This window comes from Zeus faber (genome assembly GCF_960531495.2).
Source record: "Zeus faber genome assembly, chromosome: 1".
NCBI classification, from domain to species: domain Eukaryota; kingdom Metazoa; phylum Chordata; class Actinopteri; order Zeiformes; family Zeidae; genus Zeus; species Zeus faber.
Window position 1 is genome coordinate 28137616 of NC_137193.1, and position 12318 is coordinate 28149933.

Genomic DNA, 12318 nt, shown 5'->3' on the forward strand with positions numbered 1-12318 from the left:
CCTTCTTTTCTTCCCTTCTCTCCCTCTCTCCCTCCAACCCTTTCCCTCTCTGATGGCTGGAGGTGAGATTCCTAGAGATTGTCTTTGAATTTCTTTTTTTTATCCTTTCCCCCCGCTCATCCCTTCTCAGAGTCGACCTCCGACCCTCTGAGTAATGAAACTGCGGATGGACACAAAGGGAGAGAGAGCGAGAGAGAGAGATAGTGTATGTATTCATGTACGGTATGGGGTGTATTCTCTCGATTTCCCAAACTGGACTTCTACTGGACTCAAATGTGAGGAATAATTGGTTTATCATGGTACATCTTCCTTTATTTTTTGTTTTCTTTCTTTCTTAGTGGTTCCAGGTATGGATAACTGAACAGGTGTTCAAGGACCCAGGGACCCAAAGATGAAGGTTTCTTTAGGAAATTGAGCCACAAACTCATACAAACAGAGACAAATTCAATAGATAAACAAAGCAGGAAACTGACTCCTGAACACTATGGTGCCCCCAAGGCCTCAGTAAGTAGTAGCAATGGGTGTTGGTCCCTTTTGCCCATTTCCTTCCTGGGGTCCCAAAATTTTCAAGAATAATCTCCGTTCACGCGAGGATGAACATGTATTTGGCCCGTGGATTCAGGACCTGTCCACCTTTGAAGCAGTTCCTGCGTTGTGTAAATGGGCAGTTTTTAAGGTAAAGTCCTTACCTTGATACTGAGCACTGAAGCCCCTCAGCTTGTGGTTCCCATCGGATGTGAAGTGCAGCCTGAGCCAGTTCTTGCTACTGATGATGGGGGAGGGAAGGTTTGGTCCCGTGAACCTGTACACACAGACAAATAAAGAAAATACAGGTTAAGAAGAGACTCAACAACATTGGAAAAACAGAAGGGTCATACCTTCGCTTACTTTTTACATTCAAAATCGAAGCTTCCATCAATAGGAAGGGTTTCCATAGACTGGTACCCTTAGGGAAACTGACCTGGTAATCAACCTGTACCCGTCGGAGGGATATCTACACCAAAAGAGTAGCATTCATCTGGGGAAGGACACTCCCTTTTTACAGGCTCGACAAAAATCTGTGATGAATTATACTTTACAAACACTTAAAGTGTGTCCTGATCTGTATGCTAATGAGTGCCTTTGCTTAGCAGGCACTTCTTGTACCTGTTAAAGCCCGAGCCAAAGTCATTTGGGGACATATCATCTTTTATCTCTTGGGGCCACAAACACATGCAGGGACAGGGGCCAGCCACGTGCACAAGCACACACAAACACACACACACACACACACATACACACACACACACACACACACACACACACACACACACACACACACACACACACACACACACACACACACACCTCAAAGGTGCGCGTGTGCACGACTATACTATACACATTCCAATCTTCCACCTGTAAATTCGATTTCCCCGACTGTGTCCGCTTCGTCTCCCCTCCTTGCCCATCAGTCCCGCTCCGTGGAGGAGAAGTGCATTATGGGAGACTTCCACCCCAGCACTCATTAAAACCGCCAGAACAAACACCCAGAAGAGGGGAAAGAAAAAAAACAACAAAAAAAAAAAACACCGAAGAGCAGAATGGTAGACAGGTGGAATGGAATAAATAAAATAAACAACTGGGAAAAAGGTGCACAGTTGGAATAAAAAAGAGATAAAAGTCAAGCCGTGGCTGCTTCACAATGTATGTAGGTAGACTTTACCTCTTGCCTTCCAAAAAAGAGGAATCTGCAGCCAGGCAGTGATATCTGGGCGCTTCCAGATTGGTCCATGCTGCACTCATATTAAAGAGGTTTGGAACCCCTCATCTAAAGTGTGCTGGTTTCTGAATCTGGGCGGAATTAGCTGTTATTTCGATGAAGACAAAGCACTCCCCCCGCCACCCAAACAGTTTTATAACTGGTGTGAGTGGCGGTGCCTTTACAGCAGCATGGCTAATCGCTCAGGCTGAGTGCAAACACGGCAGGATGTAAGAGTAAAAAATAGAGAGCTTATCTTAGGAAGTTGGGAAGAGAGAGTGCGAACGAAAGAGTGAGACCGAGACAGAGAGGAAATGCAGCTCAGACAATGTTTCAAAATGTCAGTGATTTGGGCTTGTTCAGTTCATGCTGGAGGCAGCAAAGATGGATGGGGGGGAGGGTGATGGGAAGTAAAAACATGTCACCTGCGAGGCTTCACCCAGCCTCCCCATCCGCCTGCTGTCCCAGTGTCGGACCTCAACCCATTTCCCCCATTTTTAAATCACCTACAGTATGACCCTGCTTACTTCCCACCATCGACATGGACATGGACCCGCAGACAATTGCATCCGACCCGTATTTCCCGAGCTGCCAGTGCCCGTGATGAAGAGGGTCACAGGTGACTGTGTGGCCGGGCTGAGGGGTCGTTGCCTGCGGTGGCTACAGGGAATTTTTGCAAAAGCTTGTCCCCAGTACAAGCTCACTCCGCCATGAGGGAGAACCCATCTTTGTCGCCAGGGGCGTCCATTTCAGAAGAAGCCAGCCGGTGCTTCAGAAATGGCCTTGTCACTTTGGTGTTTAGTGCTGTGATGGGGCTAATCCACCGCGGGAAAAAGAGCCATGCTCCCTCACATCATGAGCGTATTGATGATTGACTGAAGAGATAAGTAAGTCAATCACCCGCGGTAAAGCAGGAAGGCCCTTCCTGCAATGAACGACCACCAAGGGAAATTGTTATACTGTACAGAACACAGTTTAGGTCCTTGCTTCTTTTCAGGATATTTTATATTCCCCAAACATGGACGTAAAACATATTGCTGTAACTCATACTATTTGAAACCTAAATTTAATACATACTGTAGCCTCTTAGGTAAGACGTTATCACCCAAAGTAAGGTAGTGAGCGCTAACTGAATATGCAGTGCAAGGGTTCAACTCTCCAGAATCTGCCTGCCTTTGTTGAGCATTCCGCCCGTCCACCCTTAAATATAATGGGCAACCCATCATTTGGCTCCCGCAGCATAAGAGATGGGCTCACGGAGTGAACTAAGAAACAAGATTAATGTCCCGGCGCCATATCAATCACATATTGTACAGCCTTCGCCTTTACCGGGATCACTTTCTCTCTCCTTCTCTTTGCCCCTTTGCTGTTCTTTTGTTTTGTATTAATTCCAAACATGAGCCTTATTAATTTACTTGTCATATTGGATTATTATATCAACCCCCAATGCCACTCCCTCCCATCCCATCCCGTCCCCTGCCTTCCTGCCTTCCTCCGTTGGGGCCTGGAGGTGGCATGGTGCAATGCGAGGGTGGTCTAAGTATGAAACCTTGTGTGACATTATCCTTGATTAATGGGGGCGGATGCAGGGCCGGTAAAGCGGCGGGCCCCAGGGGAGTGTTTTATTCAGCAAGACAGTGTTTATCCAGCAAGTGTGAGTTTAGTAGCTGTGAGGAGGCACCACATCTTCTCTACAGTTGGTTCAAGATCTGCAGATGTACAACGACCATAGATGCCTATAGAATCGAGGCCACTAGTTTAGCCTGTTTTGATTAAGAGTTTAGTTTAGTTTAGAGTTTAGTTCAGCCAGTTTTGATTAAGAGTGTCAAATAGGGCCAGCCAATGTACCCTGGTATATCACTACTGGGTCTGATGATAGACCAGGTACAGGTGATTAGAGCATAGCAAGGCACAGAACCCTTTCTTTGAGTTTGTATGTTTTTCCCAGGTTCATGTCGGTTTCCTCGGCGTGCTCCAGTTTCCTCCAACGCTAAAACAAAATGCACTTCAGATACACTTCTGCCGATGCCCTTGACCGAGGCATCAGCTCAAGCGCTGGAGTTGGTCCACCGGGCACAAAGCTATAGCTGCCCACTGCTCCTAAATACTGAGGATGGGTCAAATGCACGGGACAAATTTCGCCACAGGGATCAATTAAGTGATTGTTCTTCTTCCATTATGACGAAGACTGAAAACAGCGGGTGGCAACTGCATGTTTTCGCATCTCACAGTTTAATAAACATAAGACTCGGATGATCTCAAGAGATTAATCAAGTTTTTTTCATGCCGATGAGTAGCATGGACTTTTCGCTTACACACACACGCACACGCACACACACACACACATGCACACACACACACACACACACACACACACACACACACACACACACACACACACACACACACACACACACACACACACACACACACATATACACACACACACACACACACACACACACATACACACACATACACACACCACAGATCTAGTTTTCATGGGAATCATTCCGTCCAATTACAATGTGTCAATTTGCCCTTTTCACCATACGCACAAATGAAAATGTCTCTTTGAGTTAAAGGGCAATTTGGGCCGAGTCAGGATCAGCTTCCCTTACCATTCAGCCATCAAGCTGCAGAATGGCGTTGGGTGTGGGGGTATGTCATTGGGGGTTTTTAAGCCTACTCATGAATATGGAATGTGAGAAGTTAGGACCACTGTAAAGATCCCCCATTGACCCGACGTCACCTCGGCCATTCCCCCTCTTTCACCCCCTCTTGGCGACCTTTTGTTTTAAAGATAACACAATGGCCTGGTGTCGAGAAGGTCAACATAAAGGCTACCCAGAGAGATTGATAGAGCGCTGATCAAAAGGGTGGCGTGACCGGCTCGATACTTTCCGCTGACCAGCCTACCACCACCATCACCTTGCCCTCCCTAACCTCAGTCCGGCTTGACCTCATTAGATCTTATTTTCAATTTGTCTCGGCAATAGCGCAACACTAAATGGGTTTTCCTGTTCCTGGGATTGTCTGGGATTTTAATGATTGTCCAAGAAGTATATACATACATATTTTTGGGGCAAGGGCAAGGTGATAGCCAACATGAGCCAATGAACAGGGAAGGGAGGGTTTGGGGGAGGAGGGGGTATAGTTATGGGCTGTTGGGTAAGAATGAACAAATGAACTAGGTAAGACACATGAGTTACCACTTTGGTCGAATAAATAGTTGGCTTCTCATTTCCCACCGCTAGCCTCTAAGTTACCAGCGCCGTAGTCCAGTAGTAGTCTAGTCATTTTGTCCCTCACCCTGCGGCATACTATGGGGAACGTCTAGGATCGCAGGTGTCTGAGAGCGTCTCTCAGACTCCTTGTCCCTTATAGCAGTCCCCTCTAGGTCATGTATGAAATGGTCTTTTAAAGGTTCGTCGTGAGAAGGAGGGTGAAGGAAAGGAAGGATAGCGAAGGAAGAAATGACAGGGGCGAAGGCGACTGGCAAAATCGTCAATGACTTTCAGAGTTCCACCAAAAGTCAGATTTGTCGTCAATATAGTAAGTAACAAAAGGTCCATTCCCTCTCTCTGTCTTTCATTCTTCCTTCCATCATTTTTTTTTATGTAATCCGGTTCCTCTGCCCGAGAGGGGGGCAAGGTGTTAAATTATTCTATGCATAATCAGTAATGGGCGGCGCTTGGGTGTCAAAGATGACACCCCGCCGTGCCAGGATCAAATGGTATCAGGTCAGCGTTGGGCACCATGAATTCCTTTAGATCCGGCTTTTGATGACCACTTGTGCGCATATGACGTGCACTGCTTTATGCCTGTGTGTGTCTGTGTGTCTGTGTGTGTGTGTGTGTGTGTGTGTGTGTGTGTGTGTGTGTGTGTGTGTGTGTGTGTGTGTGTGTGTGTGTGTGTGTGTGTGTGTCTGTGTGTGTGTGTGTGTGCATGAGGGGCCAATCCCCGTCTTGGAGCGTCTGTGTTAATTGCAGCTACTTAGGCAGATCAATCAACGCTCTGTTCAGTATGCAGGTCTGGCCGCTTACAGCAGAGCAGGGGTCACAGTGACTTTAAAGGCGAAACTTTCAGCATTTTAATGAGGCTCTGGGTAATCACAGAGCTGTCGGGCCCAGGCAGAAGGCGTGTGCATCCGCCGGTCAGCCGGGAATATACGCACACGGCCATTACATGCACGCACGGACGTGCGGCGACTTTGGGACATGAATTGCAAACATACAAGAATTTATTTACACTATCAAACATGCGTGAACAAACCTGGTGCATGCTCCCTCCCATCTCACTATCACGTGCACACACACGCACACGCACACACACGTACACACATCCTTTAGTGGGGAAACTAATCAGTGTGGAAGACCCCTTGAGTCCGGAGTGGTGGTATTAAAAAGGCGGAATATGGAGCTTTCGCTTGAGCTGTGACCTTCAGATGTGACTGAGAGCCGCTTTGCACTGAAACCAAAGAGAAGTTTCGAGCAACAACGGAACTCTCAACTTTTCTTTAGTCATTTCTTCAAGTAAACGCCCAGCCAGCCCCCACATAAACCGCCGAGATTACACGTTAAGGCCGCGGTATTAGAAGAAGCACCCCTGCTAGTGATATCTGCTGAGTTGAATTTAGCACTGTAGTGCATAAAAGATGACAACAAAACAGGTTTTACAGAGGTCAGTAGAATGGTAACTCAACTTGGTAGAGAAACCGGCTGCATCAGAGCCAACATGTCTGCCCTCCCCCACCCTTCCACGTCCACTTTGTGGTCCGGGCCGAGTTAAAATGTCTGGTCTCCTTCTCACTCCCTCTCTCCCTCCTTCTAGGCTCATGCATTATTCATGTCCAGGCTTCTGGCCCCATCAGACTTGCCTTGTTAAATCTTCTGAGGAATCCCTTTTCTTTCCCACTTCCCCACAACTCATTTTCCGCCCTCACAGAACATATAATATGGACACTGATTGAAAGAAAGAAAATTTCCTTTTGGGATAGAACGGGGCGATGTGCCGGGCCCTTGGCCTTCATCTTCCGCGGGCTTCCCTGCTTGTTCTTTGAGGGCTTAGCTCGCCTAGCCTAGCTGGAAGCATCTATCGTTTGCTTGGTTGTTCGCTCTAACTTGCTCTAAGAGATTTCCATGCCTTTTTCCACATCTCGCCATCATTCTCAATCAATAACCTTCCTAACCTACAATGCTTCTTCACTTTTCAACTCGTATCCCCCGCTGAGGATCAGTCTGTAACATAACAGCACAGGAGGGAGGGTTGGCTATTCCAACTTCAATGGAACATGCAAATGATTCTGGGGGAACTTTGGCTGATTGGACTTCTCCACCATGCCGTTTCATTTTCCCCTCGTACCAAAGAGAAACCTCTGGTACCTACAGCACACCGGCCAAAGCCCATCTGACCCTCCTTCCGATGGACTTGACATAACGACGAGATCTGTGTTTTTTTTAAGTTTTGCTTGGCTCAGGGTCCAGGCATTCGTATTCTGTACTTCCTTTATTTTATCATACATTTTCTTTCATGCATTATTACCACTTTCCTTGGATGTTTCAGAGACTGGGGATGATGATTGCATGGGAACAGATAGGGGACGCACATAGATGGCCTCCAGTTTTTATTCTATATAGGTATTGTGCAAAACTGCACAGAAGTGGGCAACTGTCACATACAGAGGTGTATGTTTATTGTACATTTTTCAAGGTTTATAGTGTATTGCCAGATTATTTTCTTGTCTATTTTTTTTATTTCAAGGTTTATTTTTATAGGTTACTGTTAATTTCTAGGTTCATTTTAATTATTTATTGTTAGTTTCAAGCATTATGTGTCTTGTTTATCATGAGGTTATTGTGTATTGTCAAATTAATTCATTTTTTAGACGCTTTTTTGTTGGTTTATTGGTTATTTTTAGGAAAATTTTCTTGTTCACTGTTAATTTATTGATTCACTCTATATTGACATTTTTGTCTTGTTTAATGGTAATTTTTTAAAATTTTTTATTATGATTATTATCTTTTAATTGTAGCTTTAGGTCTATTGTGTACTGCCAAATGTTTTGTTGTTCATTGTTATATTTATGTATTTTTCTGGTTTATTGTTGCTTTTTTTATTGTTTATTATAATTGTTCATCTATCTATCCATCCATCCATCCATCCATCTATATACTGTATCCAATCTATCCTTCCATCTATCTATCTTAATATAGCTAAAATAGACTGAGCCGGTTCACCTTGAAAAAACTTTGCTCTCGTCCAAGGTCGCACTGTAGAACAGTCAGGATGAGAATAATTTAACAAAAATTAAAACAATGAACACAACCAAACACAAAAAGGCAAATTGCTCCAGATTACTGTGCGTTTGAACCACCCAGGAATGAGTCGCTCCGCTTGAATGAATGAATGAAGAAGTGACGCAGCTGCGGCGAGTCAGAGTGTTAAATCTTGTTCTCCCGGGCTCTGCTGTTTGTGTTCTATCCACACAGGAGTGATGTCATCCCTCCCCAAAGGAGGACGGTGGAAAACAAACCGGTCTAAACAGGTAAACACGTGTGTGCGATGTCATCATAGCTAATTTGGGGGTTGGTTAAACAAATGATTTTCCAAGGTCACTGCAGAATTTGAAATCCCTCCACCGCTGTAGATCCATAACAAGACCACCATAAACAAACGCCAATAACAACTGGTTATTACGATGACAAGGCATCTCCCCTTCCACGGGGGGAATGTGCAATGATGGAGAGGGATTTTCTTTAATTCAAACAAATAAAAAATATTTATTTTGCATGTTTAATGTAAAGATTTACTTTAGCGGAATACTATCTTTAAACCGAAACAGAAAAATACTTGTATATGAGTCAATATTTATATAAGAAATATCCTTCGATGTTGAAAACATTTCCATCGTGTTTTTGATCAATTAATACACAATGAAACTGTAGCAGTCAACAGAGAGAGAGAGAAAGAGAGAGAAGGAAATAGAAAAAAAAAAGAGGGTCAGATGGTAGAGATGGATAGAGAGGCAGGAGGTGGAGAGTAAGAGAGAGATACAGGAGGGCTTTGAACTCTGATGTTTGCAAAGCAGTTTGTCTGATTGTGATCTCTCTCTCCAGACTCCCTCTCTCTCCCCCTCTTTCAGGGTTTTTCCTCGATGAGCTGTTTTTTTCCCGCAGCGGGCATGAGACGGTGCAGAATGAGAGGGGACAGGTGAATCCATGTTAATGATATTGAACCTGGCAACCCTGCCATTTCCCGCTAATGCAGCCCGCACATTGTACTCCCTGGATACCGACTCTATAACCCAGAAATAAAAACATTGAGGTATCCGCAGAAAGCCAGTGTTTTGAGTGCTTTATCCGTTTGCATTTGCATATAAATGTGTTCGTTTGTGCGGAAAGAATCGGTGAGACCTTAAAAGCGAGCGTGCCAATTTTAGGCTGATTTAGGCTCAATTATTATCATCCCAGTTTTGTTATTCCTTTTTAGTTTTGGCGTACATTTTTAGATCATGGATGTTGACAGCAACAATAGTATTTTTTCACCCATAAAGGACTCTTTATAGGTGAAGACAATTTTACAAACTTACTCTGATATATTTGGCATGTACAATTGAGCCTATGAAGAAAATAAAATACATTTTTATGAAAATATATTAATTCATGAATGACTGCAGGCAGGTGGTTTTAATGTTGTGGTTGATCAGTGTATACACATACACACACACAGACACACCCACATGTGTATATATATATATATATATATATATATATATATATATATATATATTTTTTTTTTATATCTATAATCTGTAATATTTATAATTTTTTTATTTGTATAAAAATATTACATTTTAACATATTATATATAGTGTAATATAGTAAATTTCAATAGAAATAAAAATATATTATATTTTTCGTAGTTTTGACCCTGATGTAGAATAACTTTCAAACACTGACCTCAAATGACTCCTCTCGGTTTCGAACACCAAACACATTCATCTTTCCTTGCGTATGAGGCCCACGTGGTAGTCTAATGCAGGCTTGGTTGAACAGCAGCCTATCAGTGGGAGCAAACTGGCGGCATTCATAAAACTAAGTGACATTTAGATCCTGTTAGTCCACCTTACACCGTGCAGGGTCAGAATGTTTCCCTTGGTGAAAGCATAAAGCCCTGGATGCTCCGAGCAGCTGACAGCCAGTAAAGTTCATAAAAGCCGATGTGAACCGTAAAGCAAAGAAATTAAACACGATTGGGAAACATATATACAATGCAATGAGGGCTGTTAAAAGTTAAGTGCCCGTGTAAGTTTATTTACAGTATTCCTACTTACCGCTGGGCGCATGTGTTAGAGGAATCCCAGGTGTAACAATTTAATTAAAATATATATTACGCATTATGTAATAATGGAGCACTTTAAAATAACTTGCCAAAACGTATTAAGTTTGACTTCATTAAAATGTAATAACATTCGCACTTGGTAATAGCGTGGCAAAATGTAATACATTTTTACTATTATGTAATACTGTAACAGCTACGTTTTGTATTAACTTCCTGAATTTTGTAATATAAATGTTTAACGCAATACGTAATAAGTTTTGCCAAATTTTGTGATAATATATTACACAATGCAGTGGTTATTACATATTGCGGGTGTTACAACTTTTATGATGGATATGTAATTTCAACACATTATGTAATAACATAGCAAAAGTACTTCATATTAAAAATATATAAAGTACAATACTACTTAGTACTTAATAAAATGTTACATTGTGGTATATGTATTCCATTAAATATATTTATTACATAGTGTGGCAGGTTATTACAAAATATGAGTGTTATTGCCTAAGGTACGTAAACTGTATTGCATTTTTGGCAAGTAATTACAAAATGCGGCATATTTACATAATGCATTTCTACAAGGCTTCTATATTGTAATTATATTTTTATCCTCCATAATAACGGAATAATGGAATGGAAAAGAGGTATGGTGTCTAATAATCTAATAATAATAATAATAATAATAATAATAATAATAATAATAATAATAATATAATGATAATAATAATGCCATGACTGTTTACAAGCTAGATGGCAATTTTTCAACTGAAACTACTATTACTAAATAAACAATACAAACCATTATTTTGTCGTTTTGATGTGAAAATCTCACTTTTAAACTTTTATATGTATATCAAGATTGACTGGCGTTCATTTATTTTCTATCAATAAAATATCACTGGATAATGTTTTGTTCATGTTAATTACCTTTTGGACACTGATTCTGCCAAGCTATAATGTGATTTCCAGTAATGAACTAATCTGATAAAAAATACTCCTAATAATACAACAAATGCATTACCGGTACCTTATGCATCACTACAGAAGTTGCTCCACTGCGTTTTACCCGCCGTGCTTAAATTAGCTGAGGGAGATTGATGCTACAGAGTAATGAGCATCCTCCTCAATCAGAGCTACAGGGAGCAAACTATTCCACGGTCTGTAAGGTACAGAGAATGTCATCCGCAAAGGCATGCTTTTTTTTGTGATCCTGGAAAGCATTTGATCATCGCAAAACATCTACAGCCCTAGCTTACGGCAAACAATAATAAATACTGCGTTAACTCATTGACTGGCACTCTTCCCCCCAAATGATGAGTCCACATCCACTCCACTCCACCCAATGCAGATCCAAGCAGATTGACCGAGGCCCACAGGGGAAATATGCCAACTGTGTCGCCCTCTCTCTCCAGAGGTAAGGAAGGAAGAAACTCTGCCGGAGCGGCGCGATCAATCAAGGCAGTGAAAGACAGGGAGACAAATGACAGATCTAACTGTGACGCTCCAACATTGATCATGTAGCGTAGCCACGGGGCACAGAACGGAATATAACTTATTCCACCGCAGTTCTCTGGCCTTGGGATACGAGCGCCGCTACGGCACGGCTAAATTAAATTTTGTTCCTTCTGACCTTCCCCCGGAATAATCAAGGCCGATGCGGGCTGAAAACTGTGAGGTTCCCTCTGTACAAATGTTTCATTTGTTTATTTATGTACAGCCTCAGAATCAGAATCTTTTTATTTGGCTGAGAACAATAACATATATTAGGAATTTGTCATGGTAAGGATTGGTGCATTTATATATAGATAATTAGCATAAAAAAGAGCTGGGAAAAAAACTGTCTGAAAAAGAGTCACATATAAAGAACAGATATAGCCAAATATATAGAATAATATATGTATTATTATATTATTTGCAAGGTATGTGTTATTACTATGTAATTACTAAGTTATTGAAGTGAGTACAGTGTTATTTCTTTATGATACCCTGTTCCTGCCTTGGCTGGATTGCATGATGGAATCTGAACACTAAGCCCCTCTCCGGATTTGATTTAGACCGTACTTCTTTATAATCATACAATGCATGAAAGCTGGTCGGTAATTTCATTTGCCGTTGATAATGCCTTGATTACACCCGGTAATCTTACTCTGTAATTTTATAATCCCCACCAACACTCCCTCCCTTTTTTGTTCCGATGATGGGTATACTGTAACTCAGGGTTGAGCTGGGAC

General features: G+C 42.3%; 1 protein-coding gene across 1 annotated transcript in view; it reads right to left on the reverse strand.

Annotated features, from left to right (window-relative positions):
- Positions 1-12318, reverse strand: part of csmd2 (CUB and Sushi multiple domains 2) — a gene marked incomplete at both ends in the record, with an annotated part of 282856 nt that overhangs the window by 189855 nt on the left and 80683 nt on the right. The window contains one exon of the mRNA XM_080019861.1: positions 690-802. Within this exon, the coding sequence (XP_079875987.1) occupies positions 690-802 (113 nt within the window). The remainder of the gene's footprint in view (positions 1-689; positions 803-12318) is intronic.